Here is a 16,109-nt window from a genome sequence, read left to right on the forward strand (position 1 = left end):
TTAACATTTCAAATTGTGTCGCAAAACATGCACTCACAAGCTTCGGGAAGAAGAAGGTGAACCCCGGTGGACCTGAGTGGGGAAGCGACACATGAAGGATCTCGGGTGCACGATCTTAGTTAATCACGGCAGACTTCATCCTCGTCAGACAACGCACCTCAAGGATCGCGCAGGGACCGGGTAGTTAAATGTGTCTCAATGTACCCAATTAAATCAAATAACACCACAAAAAATGTAGAAAGCATAAAATAACTAAATATACAGGATATATAGATGACAGTGACAGTGACCCTGAGGACTGGACCTTCTATACCTCTATACAGGTCACTGTCATCTATTTATCAGGTATATTTAGTTATTTGACCATCGAGGGACTTTCTCTGTGGATGTTCTGTGTCTTTTTAAATGGGTTTGCTTTAATTGATCTAATAGAGTTATTTTATGCTTTCTACATTTTGGCTTTTGATTCCTTTTTTTTGGTGTAAACCAAATATCTCTCCCCTCCATCACACCGTCTATCTGCTCATTCATCTATTTCAGTGTTCCCCAACCTTTTTGTATGTGGGACCGGCTGCACTCAATTTTTTCACCAGGTACCAGGCCGGGTAACCCTCTTACCATGGTCCCTGGAACATAAAATTGTGTGCCCCGTATAAGTCCATATCTAAACACAACCCATATAACGCCCCTTCCCTCCAGATGCCCTTAGCCTCCTTCTAATGTCTTGATACGATGACGGCTACAGAAAGGGGGACATTATTATATCCCTTTTTCTATAGCAACCCCCACATGTCTATAATGTCCCCTTGTCTTTGGGATTTTTACTGTGAGGAAAAAAAATATACATATATGTACGTAAAAGCCGATGACCCAATTTACCTTGAGTAAATTCTGCTGCAACTAAATAATGTCCCAGCAGTGGCCTCCACTCACTCATAACTTGTCACAGCAGCAGCCTCCCCTCAGTAATAATATGTCCCAGCAGCGGCTTCCTCTCACTCATAACGTCCCAGGAGCGGCCTCCCCTCAGTAATAACATGTCCAACAGCAGCCTCCCTTCACCAATACCATGTCCAGCAGTGGCTACATACTACACGGGGCTGACTGGCAGGCTACATACTACACGGGGCTGACTGGCAGGCTATATACTACACGGGGCTGACTGGCAGGCTATATACTACACGGGGCTGACTGGCAGGCTATATACTACACGGGGCTGGCTGGAAGGCTATATACTACACGGGGCTGGCTGGCAGGCTATATACTACACGAGGCTGGCTGGCAGGCTATATACTACACTGGGCTGGCTGGCAGGCTATATACTACACTGGGCTGGCTGGCAGGCTATATACTACACAGGGCTGGCTGGCAGGCTATATACTACACGGGGCTGGCTGGCAGGCTATATACTACACGGGGCTGGCTGGCAGGCTATATACTACACGGGGCTGACTGGCAGGCTATATACTACACGGGGCTGACTGGCAGGCTATATACTACACGGGGCTGGCTGGCAGGCTATATACTACACGGGGCTGGCTGGCAGGCTATATACTGCACGGGGCTGACTGGCAGGCTATATACTACACGGGGCTGGCTGGCAGGCTATATACTACACGGGGCTGGCTGGCAGGCTATATACTACACGGGGCTGACTGGCAGGCTATATAATACACGGGGCTGGCTGGCAGGCTATATACTACACGGGGCTGGCTGGCAGGCTATATACTACACGGGGCTGGCTGGCAGGCTATATACTACACGGGGCTGGCTGGCAGGCTATATACTACACGGGGCTGGCTGGCAGGCTATATACTACACGGGGCTGGCTGGCAGGCTATATACTACACAGGGCTGGCTGGCAGGCTATATACTACACAGGAATGGCTGGCAGGCTATACACTACACAGGGCTGGCTGGCAGGCTATACACTACACATGGCTGGCTGGCAGGCTATATACTACACAGGGCTGGCTGGCAGGCTATATACTACACAGGGCTGGCTGGCAGGCTATACACTACACATGGCTGGCTGGCAGGCTGTATACTACACGGGGCTGGCTGGCAGGCTATATACTACACGGGGCTGGCTGGCAGGATATATACTTCATGAGGCTGGCTGGCAGGATATATACTAGAGGGGAGAGGAAAGTTATATACTACATGGGGCTGGTAGGCTATGTAACACACCGGGCTGGATGGTGCCCCCAGGTACCAGACTTATAACATCATATTATGTATTAAAGGCATATTCCCACAAAGACAAGTTTCTTAAATACACTCAGGATAACAAAATAGCACATTCTATAATTCACTGTTATTTACAAAAATCCAGCATTACACAGATATAATTCCAACCTGTCTCTATCAGTCCTGGTATTCACAATTTTGGTGGCCCCTGGACCCGACCCTTGATCTTCTGAGCTTAGGGTCGGGGAAGCCATCTTGCTCTTCTGTCTGACGCTGCACTGAGCTCCGCTCTGCCTCCAGCCCCCACCCTGCATTCCAGGACGAGCTCACACACACAGAGACTTCCTGCTGGCAAACAACATCATGAGGAGGTTAAAGCTACAAGCAGATAAGGCCTTTATCCAGAAGAGAGGGAGGGAGGCATATAGAAGAGCTATGTGTATGTTTTGGCCATTATAGCAGAGCTGAGAGTGTCATTGTGTGTTATATCCATCTTATGGATCTCATCTCATCTCTGATCCATCTCATCTCTTTCTAAGTGTCAGATACTAGTGAGATATAGCAGAGCTGTGTATTTTATGGCTGTGATAGTAGAGTCATGTGTTATATCCATCTCATGGATCTCTGACCTGTCTCCTCTCTCTTTCTCTGTGTCATATACTAGTACAACATTCATAAGGTGAATGAAAGTGTATACAACCCTGTACCCCGATATTCTAAGCATACTGCTAGCACAAGACATCTCACAGCACAGAGGGACCAGGAAGTGTCTGCTCAGAGAGTCCCCACTCACACACTGAAATCTTACAATGACCATCACTGAGTGATTGAAGCTAAAACAGCAATAACACTGAGTAACATTGTAATCTAAGGGGTTAAAAATAATCTTTATTATGTAAACATCATTAAGGGGTTGAAATTAAAAATTTTTCTTTCGTGGGAAAACCCCTATAAGTTCTGTTTTTTTATCCCTTTTTTATTTTTGCATTGTATGTACATCTGTTTATTTTCTTGTTTAACCCCTTTGTTGTAAGCAATGTCCCTTTTGATATTAAACTTCAATATAATAAGATCCTTCATATGTTCTAACGATTCCATAACTCAGAAAAGACATTACCTGAATTGATTGATTTAACTACACCAGCCCAATGTCACTGATTGGAAGTCAGTAATATCCTGAGGTAAAGGGATAAATGAGGGGGCACGAGCAGCCACTACATGGAGAACTCATTGAAGACGTTATATAAAGACATCGGACAGGTTGAAGACGTAATCTACAGTAGAGGACGTTATCTACAGACAATCGGGCAGGTTGAAGACGTTATCTACAGACATCGGGCAGGTTGAAGACGTTATCTGCAGACACCGGGCAGGTTGAAGACGTTATCTACAGACATCGGGCAGGTTGAAGGCGTAATCTACAGACATCGGGCCGGTTGAAGACGTTATCTGCAGACATCGGGCAGGTTGAAGACGTTATCTACAGACACCGGGCAGGTTGAAGACGTTATCTACAGACACCGGGCAGGTTGAAGACGTTATCTGCAGACATCGGGCAAGTTGAAGACGTTATCTACAGACACCGGGCAGGTTGAAGACGTTATCTGCAGACACCGGGCAGGTTGAAGACGTTATCTACAGACACCGAGCAGGTTGAAGACGTTATCTACAGACACCGAGTAGGTTGAAGACGTTATCTACAGACACCGGGCAGGTTGAAGACGTTATCTACAGACACCGGGCAGGTTGAAGACGTTATCTACAGACACCGGGCAGGTGTAAGACGTTATCTACAGACATTGGGAAGGTCGATGACATTATCTGCAGACATCGGGCTTATTTACTAAGAGTCCCGCGGCCCCGTTTATGTGGGGTTTTGCGACGTTTTTGGGGATCACGCCACTGGGACAGGTATTTAACAGGCGATTGTGTCGCAAACGTGCTGGCTTTGATATGACACAAATCGGGGGGCAGGCCGTCAGACGATCGGATGGATCAGGACAAACCGTGGGATTTAACTTAAAATTTGTGTCTCAAGACATGCATTTACATACACCGGGAGGAAGATGGTGAACTCCAGCAGACCTGAGCGGGGAAACAACACATTCAGGAAATCAGGCGCACGATCTAAGTTCATTATCATCGGACATTCCGAATCGGGGATCGCGCAAGGGACGGGTGCCCCATTATCTGCAGACATCGGGCAGGTTGAAGAAGTTATCTACAGACAATGGGGCAGATTTATCAAGTGTTTGAAAGTCAGAATATTTCTAGTTGCCCATGGCAACCAATCACAGCTCCCCTTTAAAATAATCACGAGCGTTGGTAGAATGAAAGCTGAGCTGTGATTGGTTGCCATGGGCAACTAGAAATATTCTGACTTTCAGACACTTGATAAATCTGCCCCATTGTTCAAGTTGAAGACGTTATCAACAGATATTGGGCAGGTTATGTGACATCTTCAGATCAAATGTATGTAAAAATTAAAGGGGTTATCCGGTTATAAAAAGTTACTTATGGCCTGGCAGGGACGGGCTATTTAAAAATTAAAAACGAGTACTTGCCTCCTCTGGCGCCGCCAATGTCCCGTGCCGCGGTTCCTTTGATCCGTGCACCTGTTTGTTTACAGGGGCACAGAAGCCGCGCACAGGGAGCTCCTCCCATCCGTCCCTATCCCTCAGTGTTGTAAGCGCTGGGAGATGGTGTCGGATGGGAGCTTCTGGCCGGTAGGAAGCTCCCTGTGCACCCTTGTAAACACACCGGCGCACAGATGAGATGGACTGCGGCACGGGACATCAGCAGCTCCAGACGAGGTAAGTTCATGTTTGTTATTTTTAAATAGCCCACCCCAGCACTGCCCTGAGTAAATTTTTATACCCGTATAACCTCTTTAATACACTTTTCCCTTCCTGGGATGCTCTACTCTGGTGTTTAGTGTCAGTAACTGGGACTTTAGAGCTGAGGAGATTATGAATTATTCAGGAGCTTCTCACATAACTATGAGACATGCAGATAACACTGCTCGGCTAAAAACCAGAGGCAAGGATGTAACTTGTTATTAGCACCACAGGGGCAGGAGATGGACTGCAATAAGCACCAGAGGGGCAGATCGTGGCCTGCAATAAACACCATGCAACAGTGGAACCTCTATCGTGGAAGCTTAGATACGGCCACCCAGCTCTATGTATAAATAGAAAATATAAAAATATAAAATAAAATATAAAACTATATGAATATATTTGCATACAATGAGAAGCTTAGATCCAGCGGCTCAGCTCACCTCTACACTGCCGCTCAAAAGTTTAGGACCAATGTTGTATTTTTCATGAAAACTCATACTTTTATTTTTCCAATGAGTTGCAAAATAAAATGAAACTATAGTCCAGACATTGACGAGGTTTGAAATTGGCTCCAATCAGGGGTTGTCACAGGGTGTGGCCCGGCGCCAAGGAGCGATAGCCTTCCTTATTCCAATACCATTTGACCTTGTACAAATCTCCCCCTTAACCCCCAGGCCATCACATGACCTCCACCTTGTGACAGATGGCATCTTCCAACATCTTTTCACTGGTTCTGAGTCTCACAAATGTTCTTCTGTGTGATCCAAACCTCAAACTTAGATTTGCCTCTCCGTAACACTTTTTTGCAATCGCCTTCTGTCCAATGTCTGTTTTGCCCATATTAATCTTTTTGATTAGCCAGTCTCAGACATGGCTTTTTATTTGCCCCTCTGCCCTGAAAAGCGCGTTGTGGAGTCCCCTCCTCAACAAAGAGGGTGACACTGGTGTTTGGCGGGTGCTAGTAAATGAAGCTGCCAGGTGAGGACCTCTGAGGAGTTGGTTTCTTACACTAGAGACTATAATGTACTTGTCATGTTGCTTAGTTGTGCAGCGGGGCCTCCCACTTCTCTTTTTACTCAGGTTAGAGCCTGCTTGTACTACTAAATGGAGGAAATCGTAGGAAATCTTCAAATTTTTGGAAATTTATCACATAAAATGGCCTTCATTTCTAAGAACAAGAATAGACTGAAGAGTTTCACATAAAAATAAAAATTTTTTCTGGCCATTGTGAAAGTTCCAGGGTGCACTCACACTTTCTGTTTTTCAGATGCAGTTTTAAAAGCCAAAAGAGGTGCTACTACTACTCCTACTTTTTTCACTCCACTCCTGGTTTGGATGTTGAAAGCTGCATCTGAAAAACAAATGTGATGCTCCAGATTCTCAACCAGCTCAAGGGAGGGTCAGTTTTATAGCTTCTCATAACAGCCAAACTGTTTTCAGCCGTGCTAGCATACTGGAACAAGGGTTTTCTAAACATCCATTAGCCATCTTACACAGTTAGCAAAGACAATGTACCATTAAACCACTCGAGTGGTAGTTGTTGGAATGGGCTTACATAGATGTAGATATGTAGATATTGCATTAAAAATTAAATGTTTGCTGGTAGAACAGTAACTTACCACATTAACAATGTATAGAGTGTACAGTACCTTGAACTTTTCTACCATTAATTTTTTTGGTGAGGAATCAATAAGTGGGACACAATTGTGAAGTGTAACAAAATTTATTTGATATGTTAAACTTTTGTAAAAAATAATTAACTGAAAAGTGGGGCGTGAAATATTATTCCGCCCTTTAAGTTAATACTTTGTAGCGCCCCCTTTTTCTGTGATTTCAGCTGCAGTTGTTTGGGGAAGCAGGTGTCTTATCAGTTTTGCACATGGAGAGATGAAATTCTTGACCTTCTTCCTTGGAGAACATCTGGAGCTCAGGGAGGTTGGATGAAGAGTTTGTGAGCAGCAGTTTTCAGCTCCTTCCACAGATTCTCCATTGGATTCCACTGGACTGTGGATACCTGGATACGATTATTTGTGAACCTTCCATTGTACACTCACCAGCCACTTTATTAGGTACACCTGTCCAACTGCTCGTTAACACTTCATTTCTAATCAGCCAATCACATGGCGGCAACTCAGTGCATTTAAGTATGTAGACATGGTCAAGACAATCTCCTGCAGTCCAAACCGAGCATCAGTATGGGGAAGAAAGGTGATTTGGGGCCTTTGAACGTGGCATGGTTGTTGGTGCCAGAAGGGCTGGTCTGAGTATTTCAGAAACTGCTGATCTACTGGGATTTTCACGCACAACCATCTCTAGGGTTTACAGAGAATGGTCCGAAAAAGAAAAGACATCCAGTGAGCGGCAGTTCTGTGGGCGGAAATGCCTTGTTGATGCCAGAGGTCAGAGGAGAATGGGCAGACTGATTCAAGCTGATAGAAAGGCAACAGTGACTCAAATCGCCACCCGTTACAACCAAGGTAGGCAGAAGAGCATCTCTGAACGCACAGTACGTCGAACTTTGAGGCAGATGGGCTACAGCAGCAAAAGACCGCACCGGGTGCCACTCCTTTTAGCTAAGAACAGGAAACTGAGGCTACAATTTGCACAAGCTCATCGAAATTGGACAGTAGAAGATTGGAAAAACGCTGCCTGGTCTGATGAGTCTCGATTTCTGCTGCAACATTCGGATGGTAGGGTCAGAATTTGGCGTCAACAACATGAAAGCGCGGATCCATCCTGCCTTGTATCAACGGTTCAGGCTGGTGGTGGTGGTGTCATGGTGTGGGGAATATTTTCTTGGCACTCTTTGGGCCCCTTGGTACCAATTGAGCATCGTTGCAACGCCGCAGCCTACCTGAGTATTGTTGCTGACCGTGTCCATCCCTTTATGACCACAATGTACCCTGTAACATCTGATGGCTACTTTCAGCAGGATAATGCGCCATGTCATAAAGCTGGAATCTTCTCAGACTGGTTTCTTGAACATGACAATGAGGTCACTGGACACAAATGGCCTCCACAGTCACCAGATCTCAATCCAATAGAGCATCTTTGGGATGTGGTGGAACGGGAGATTCGCATCATGGATGTGCAGCCGACAAATCTGCGGCAACTGTGTGATGCCATCATGTCAATATGGACCAAAATCTCTGAGGAGCTTCCAGCACCTTGTTGTATCTATGCCACGAAGAATTGAGGCAGTTCTGAAGGCAAAAGGGGGTCCAACCCGTTACTAGCATGGTGTACCTAATAAAGTGACCGGTGAGTGCAGATTTTAATTTATGTTTGGGATCATTGTCTTATTGGAAGATAAATCTCTGTCCCAGTCTCAAGTCTTTTGCAGAATCCAACAAGTTTTCTTCCAGAATGGTCGTGGATTTGGCTCCATCCATCATCCCATCAATTTTACCCTGTCCCTGCAGAAGAAAAGCCCAATCTATTATGCTGCCCCCACCATGTGTGACAGTGAGAATGGTGACAGCTGGGGATGGGGTGCTCAGGGGATGAGCGGTGTTGCTTTTACGCGAAACGTATCATTAGGCATTGTGGCCAAAAAGTTCCTCTGAGCAGAGCACCTTCTTCCACATGTTTGGTGTCTCCCAGGTGGCTTCTTCTTGCCTCTTACATAAAGGGCAGATTTGTGCAGTGACTGATTGCCCCCCTCCAGTCATATGGACCCTGTAATACGTGCATCCAATGCAACCTCTATAACTACACCACTAGCATCAGTCACACCATCAGCCATGATATAAGTAATGGAGGGGAGGTCTGATTCACCTCTGCTTTTCCAGCTTGAAGGCCCTCCATGTCACCACCACAGCACATAGTAATACAACTACTCCCCACTAAGGAATTGCACAATGAAGGTGACGGTGGATGCAGGAAAGACGAGGCCTCATGTATCTGACCCACGTTCAGCGCTTTTATTCGTCATTTATCTCTTCTTTGGTTTCCATCTGCGGTTAATTAAACGATAACACTCAAGCGGGAGGAGAGTCACGGGCTCGACAAATATATCTTCACGCCTCTCCTCTTACAAGACGTCACCAGGGGAAATCAAAGGGAGGATTTTATGGTTTCTAATAAACACACAGAACATTTCTCTCTTTGATTTCTGGTCTGTGGAAATGGATTTTGCCCGAGGTCTGAGCCGAGCAGTCTGAGGCTTCCGTCTCTGGAATGGTCTGCGCTCTCCATGGATAATCAACCAGAATGTCTCATACGACGCGGATTAGATTCAGAAACATGAACTAGAACTGCCATAGACCAAACGGAAACAGGAGACGACCCCAGACAACAGGGTGTTGGTGCCATTTGTAGGCCTCGCCTCCCCCATGGAGGTGGAGACCTCCATAACTTGAGGCTCAATGCTACACTCGCTGTCATGGGCAGCACGGTGGCTTAGTGGTTAGCATTACAGTCTTGCAGCGCTGGGGACCTGGGTTCAAGTACCAGGGTCAACATCTGCAAAGAGTTTGATTGATTAGATTGATTAGATTGTGAGCCCCATTGGGGGCCGGTCCCCCGGGGATCTCACCTGGCGCAGGTCCCCCAGGCATCTCACCTGGCGCAGGTCCCCCAGGCATCTCATCTGGCGCAGGTCCCCCAAGGATCTCACCTGGCGAAGGTCCCCCAGGGATCTCACCTGGCGCCGGTCCCCCAGGGATCTCACCTGGCGCCGGTCCCCCAGGGATCTCACCTGGCGAAGGTCCCCCAGGGATCTCACCTGGCGCCGGTCCCCCAGGGATCTCACCTGGCGCCGGTCCCCCAGGGATCTCACCTGGCGCAGGTCCCCCAGGGATCTCACCTGGCGCAGGTCCCCCAGGGATCTCACCTGGCGCAGGTCCCCCAGGGATCTCACCTGGCGCAGGTCCCCCAGGGATCTCACCTGGCGCAGGTCCCCCAGGGATCTCACCTGGCGCAGGTCCCCCAGGGATCTCACCTGGCGCAGGTCCCCCAGGGATCTCACCTGGCGCAGGTCCCCCAGGGATCTCACCTGGCGCAGGTCCCCCAGGGATCTCACCTGGCGCAGGTCCCCCAGGGATCTCACCTGGCGCAGGTCCCCCAGGGATCTCACCTGGCGCAGATCCCCCAGGGATCTCACCTGGCGCAGATCCCCCAGGGATCTCACCTGGCGCAGGTCCCCCAGGGATCTCGCCTGGTGCAGGTCTCACCTATCAGCGTGCTTTGGCATGGTCAGATAACTAGATGAAAGGAAATTTTCTGTAAATAGTCAAAGGTCCTGAACTAATCCATAAAATTATTGTAACATAATTGCTTCTGTTAAATTGCAAGATCAATTAGCCTGAAAATACAGTGGTGGTTTCCTGTAATAATTGAAAATGTAACCACATTTTCACAGTCCGAGACAAATAATTACTTCACTGGCTCTGCACTGCCAGTCAAGGGTTTGTCCAGACCGTCCAGAACCGGGTGGGATACTCCAGGGGAGAAGATGTAGGGCCATATGGACAACTCATGTGGTGGACATGTTGTGAAGATCCTTTGCCTTTCACTTTCCATAAGATACCAAAGAGAGGCAATGGAACGGCGCAAAGGTTGAGGGTGATGGATACACAGAGGCCGGGGTGGACCATTACATTTCAACATCTGTCCAGTATTAATTACACTGCCCTCATTGAGGTCATAAGATAATCAGGAGTCACAAATATCATGAGGGCAGAGTGATTGGCATATACAATGGAGGCACAAGACTCACCTGCTTCACGTCATAGGCCAGGAGCACGTAGCGCTGGTCCGGAGACAGGGAATATCCTGAGGCTTTAAATGTCACCTATAACGAAAACCACCAAGAGTGACAATCCATGAAACTGCCCCAAATACCAACAGAAGAGGAGAAATATATTCATTGTGATTTATTACAGAAGGATCATAAACTATAATATTTCTGAGATCGGTATAAACTGGACATCAAATTAGAGAACACACAATATCCTACATGTCATTGTGTGTCCTATTTGATTATGTCCTGTTCACAGTGGTAAAATGTTATGTGTTGGAATGACATGAAGTGGGGGTTCCTTTGTACGAGGCCATTAGCACAATGTATAATTTAGTACATACTGATCCAAGTTTAAAAACATAATAATACAACAGCACAATAGACATAACCCACAAAAACTGTTAAACACACTACTCGGATCAGAGAAAGTAACGTGGACCACAGGGTTTGGTTCCTCTACAGCCGTGTGCGTGCAGTGTAATAAATGGATTAACACATCTTTGACACTTTTTATGTTCATGAATTAAAGGGGGTCCATGAATGGTGCATCCAGAGCTAAAAGATATCTCAATACCCATCATTCTAACAAAAGATCTTCTCAAATAACAATTGAGTCAAGGCAATTGGACGGTAATCATGAAAACAAGTCAGATCATATTTCTTGACTATTGGCACAAGGGGTTAATGCTGTATATAGGCAGTCCCCGGGTTACGTACAAGATAGGGTCCATATGTTTGTTCTTAAGTTGAATTTGTATGTAAGTCGAAACTGTATATTTTATAATTGTAGTTGTAGACAATTTTTTTTGTCCCAGTGATAATTGGAGTTTCAAATTATTTTGCTGTAATTGGACCAAGGATTATCAATAAAGCTTCATTACAGACACCGTACAGCCAATCATTACAGTCTGGGACTATAGTAACATCCAGAGAGGTCATCAGAGGTCACAGTGGGCAGAGGGTTCCGTCTGTAACTAGGAGTCCTCTGTAAGTCAGGTGTCTTTAAGTAGGGGGATCACCTACTAGGTGGTCATAATCCATGGCTTGGGACACCCTGGGGAAGGGGAGTCTGTTCCCTACAGTCTTCTCTTTCTGGATGGCACTGATGAGGGTCTCTGTGAACCTTAAAGGGAACCTGTCAGCAGAAATTGACCAAATAAACCACTACCAGTATGTTGTTAAGAAGCTAAACACTTTCCTGATCAGGTTTCTTTTATGACGCAGTGCAGTGGTATCATCCAGAAAATCAACTTTGAAGTGAGATCTTAGTAGGTTGTATGAAGTCAAAAAAGCTGAGATTTTAACACTGAAGTCAAGCTCTCCCTGCCTCAGAAAGCCTTCTTCACTATAATGTATGGTCCTGCACCTGGAGACATCACTAAATGGATCTGTCCGATGCACGATGTCAATCACAGAGGAGGAGGTGTTCAGAGCCGCCTACCTTGACTTCAGTGTTAAACTCTCCGCCTCCTTGGCTTTATACAACCAATTTACATCTCACTTCAAAGTTGAATTTCTGGATGATGCCACCAACAAAGTCCATGAAAGAAACAAAAACTCTAAGGTGTCAACGTGCCTGACAATATACTGGTAGTGGTTTATTAGGCCAATTGCTGATGACAGGTTCCCTTTAAAGCCCAGAATCCCTGTGCACACTACAAAAAAAGAATCATCATAATTGTCTCCCTGTGTCCTGAGCTGGTCCTGGTTCTGGTGGTTCTCTATACTTACGAAGGTGGAGTTTTCCAGTAGCATGGTGGTCTCGTTTGTCTCTGCGTTATACTTGAAGACATACCCGTCCCTGTTCTTATAAACAATCTCATGTTCTGTAAGGAAAGAGAGAAGGAATGAGAGTAGACAAGTGACAGAGACCCCCGGACCCCACCAACAAGGACCCTCAGACTCACAACCCTCATTCTCCACCATCTCGGAGTCCAGTATAATATAGCAGATATTGTTATAGGATTCTACCACCATACAACAGCCATAGAGGGTTAATGAGGCAGAGACCCGGGCACTGCCCTTACAATATCCTGGGGATAATAAAACCGAGACAGGAGTCCCTAAAGACAATGGGGCTCATTTACTAAGGGTCCGAATGCGGCACTTTCACCGGGTTTCACAAATATTTCCGTTTTGCACCAAATTGCCCCGGGATTTTGGCGCATGTGATCAGATTGTGTTGCATCGGCGCCGGCTTTCACGCGACAGAAATGGGGAGGGGTGAACTCCGACGGACCTCGGCGCAGCGGCGACACCTGCTGGATATCGGGTGCACGGACCTTAGTGAATCCCGGGAGACCCGAATCAGCGTCGGAGAATGAACCGAGGAATCGCGACTGGACCGGGTAAGTAAATGTGCCCCAATGAGTCCACACAAAAGTCGTAGATCAATCAATGATTCCACATAGCAATGATCCACGGGAAGCTCGTGCCCTCGTAATAGCAGAGCGGATGTGACCTTCCTCCTAAACGGAGGGCCCAATGTGTAGAGCAGTCAGTGCAGGGGCTCCTCATGGGCGACCTACAAATGGGTCCGATAGATGGACAACTTACCATTGTATAAGTGAAACACAACATCGAGTGATAAAGTCAGACTGCAGGGTCCAGACAATTAACACAAACCAACCAGAGCCCCAGAAACCAAGAACACACAGAAATAACTCCATGAAGGCCGGACGCCTGCGCTCCAGACATGTGTAATCAATTCTTATAGGCAGAAGGACCCTTATGCAACCCAAGTAATCGAGTGTCCACCATATTGTGCTCTGGGTGGTCAGAAGCGCGCGCATCACATTGTCTGATCCATCTGTGGAGCACACAGCGCCTACACGACCCCTGCGTCAGGGTGTGATGGATGTAGCCCGAGAGATGTGGGTTACCAATCTACACTATGGGGGAGGGGACCTGTATCTTGTAATAATGACGTTGATTGGTTAGATGAGTCTTTTCATGTTCACTTGAGCTGTGATATTTCTATGCCATGAGTAAGGCTCTGCTGAGCTGAAACGCGTAGGTTTTTCTGCCGTACCTATGACATTTCTAAATAAAGGATTTTTTTATCTTTCAACTGGGATGTGCTCCAGCATTAATTATATACCTTTTGGATAATTACATGTAAGATGCTAAACTGCCCTCCTATGGATTCCATCACATCATACTACTCGGAGAAGGTGACTGCGCTCCCTCGTGTTACTCGGAGAAGGTGACTGCGCTCCTTCGTGTTACTAGGAGAAGATGACTGCGCTCCCTCCTGTTACTAGGAGAAGATGACTGCGCTCCCTCCTGTTACTAGGAGAAGATGACTGCGCTCCCTCGTGTTACTAGGAGAAGATGACTGCGCTCCCTCGTGTTACTAGGAGAAGATGACTGCGCTCCCTCGTGTTACTAGGAGAAGATGACTGCGCTCCCTCGTGTTACTAGGAGAAGATGACTGCGCTCCCTCGTGTTACTAGGAGAAGATGACTGCGCTCCCTCGTGTTACTAGGAGAAGATGACTGCGCTCCCTCGTGTTACTAGGAGAAGATGACTGCGCTCCCTCGTGTTACTAGGAGAAGATGACTGCGCTCCCTCGTGTTACTAGGAGAAGATGACTACGCTCCCTCGTGTTACTAGGAGAAGATGACTGCGCTCCCTCGTGTTACTAGGAGAAGATGACTGCGCTCCCTCGTGTTACTAGGAGAAGATGACTGCGCTCCCTCGTGTTACTAGGAGAAGATGACTGCGCTCCCTCGTGTTACTAGGAGAAGATGACTGCGCTCCCTCGTGTTACTAGGAGAAGATGACTGCGCTCCCTCGTGTTACTAGGAGAAGATGACTGCGCTCCCTCGTGTTACTAGGAGAAGATGACTGCGCTCCCTCGTGTTACTAGGAGAAGATGACTGCGCTCCCTCCTGTTACTAGGAGAAGATGACTGCGCTCCCTCCTGTTACTAGAAGATAACTGCGCTCCCTCGTGTTACTAGAAGAAGATGACTGCGCTCCCTCGTGTTACTAGGAGAAGATGACTGCGCTCCCTCCTGTTACTAGAAGAAGATGACTGCGCTCCCTCGTGTTACTAGGAGAAGATGACTGTGCTCCCTCCTGTTACTAGAAGAAGATGACTGCGCTCCCTCCTGTTACTAGAAGATAACTGCGCTCCCTCCTGTTACTAGAAGATAACTGCGCTCCCTCGTGTTACTAGGAGAAGATGACTGCGCTCCCTCCTGTTACTAGGAGAAGATGACTGCGCTCCCTCCTGTTACTAGGAGAAGATGACTGTGCTCCCTCCTGTTACTAGGAGAAGATGACTGCGCTCCCTCGTGTTACTAGGAGAAGATGACTGCGCTACCCTCGTGTTACTAGGAGAAGATGACTGCGCTCCCTCGTGTTACTAGGAGAAGATGACTGCGCTCCCTCGTGTTACTAGGAAAAGATGACTGCGCTCCCTCGTGTTACTAGGAGAAGATGACTGCGCTCCCTCGTGCTACTATGAGAAGATGACTGCGCTCCCTCGTGCTACTAGGAGAAGATGACTACGCTCCCTCGTGCTACTAGAAGAAGATGACTGCGCTCCCTCCTGTTACTAGAAGATAACTGCGCTCCCTCCTGTTACTAGAAGATAACTGCGCTCCCTCGTGTTACTAGGAGAAGATGACTGCGCTCCCTCCTGTTACTAGGAGAAGATGACTGCGCTCCCTCCTGTTACTAGGAGAAGATGACTGTGCTCCCTCCTGTTACTAGGAGAAGATGACTGCGCTCCCTCGTGTTACTAGGAAAAGATGACTGCGCTCCCTCGTGTTACTAGGAGAAGATGACTGCGCTCCCTCGTGCTACTATGAGAAGATGACTGCGCTCCCTCGTGCTACTAGGAGAAGATGACTACGCTCCCTCCTGTTACTAGAAGAAGATGACTGCGCTCCCTCCTGTTACTAGAAGATAACTGCGCTCCCTCCTGTTACTAGAAGATAACTGCGCTCCCTCGTGTTACTAGGAGAAGATGACTGCGCTCCCTCCTGTTACTAGGAGAAGATGACTGCGCTCCCTCCTGTTACTAGGAGAAGATGACTGTGCTCCCTCCTGTTACTAGGAGAAGATGACTGTGCTCCCTCGTGTTACTAGGAGAAGATGACTGCGCTACCCTCGTGTTACTAGGAGAAGATGACTGCGCTCCCTCGTGTTACTAGGAGAAGATGACTGCGCTCCCTCGTGTTACTAGGAGAAGATGACTGCGCTCCCTCGTGTTACTAGGAAAAGATGACTGCGCTCCCTCGTGTTACTAGGAGAAGATGACTGCGCTCCCTCGTGCTACTATGAGAAGATGACTGCGCTCCCTCGTGCTACTAGGAGAAGATGACT

At 47.3% G+C, this 16,109-nt stretch overlaps 1 protein-coding gene across 1 annotated transcript in view; it reads right to left on the reverse strand.

Annotated features, from left to right (window-relative positions):
- Positions 1-16,109, reverse strand: part of LOC140075829 (inactive dipeptidyl peptidase 10-like) — a 78,801-nt gene that overhangs the window by 36,755 nt on the left and 25,937 nt on the right. The window contains exons 4-5 of the mRNA XM_072122181.1: positions 12,505-12,599; positions 10,750-10,824 (exon numbers count right to left, since the gene is read on the reverse strand). Of these exons, the coding sequence (XP_071978282.1) occupies positions 10,750-10,824; positions 12,505-12,599 (170 nt within the window). The remainder of the gene's footprint in view (positions 1-10,749; positions 10,825-12,504; positions 12,600-16,109) is intronic.

Source organism: Engystomops pustulosus, chromosome 8, assembly GCF_040894005.1.
Source record: "Engystomops pustulosus chromosome 8, aEngPut4.maternal, whole genome shotgun sequence".
NCBI lineage: Eukaryota > Metazoa > Chordata > Amphibia > Anura > Leptodactylidae > Engystomops > Engystomops pustulosus.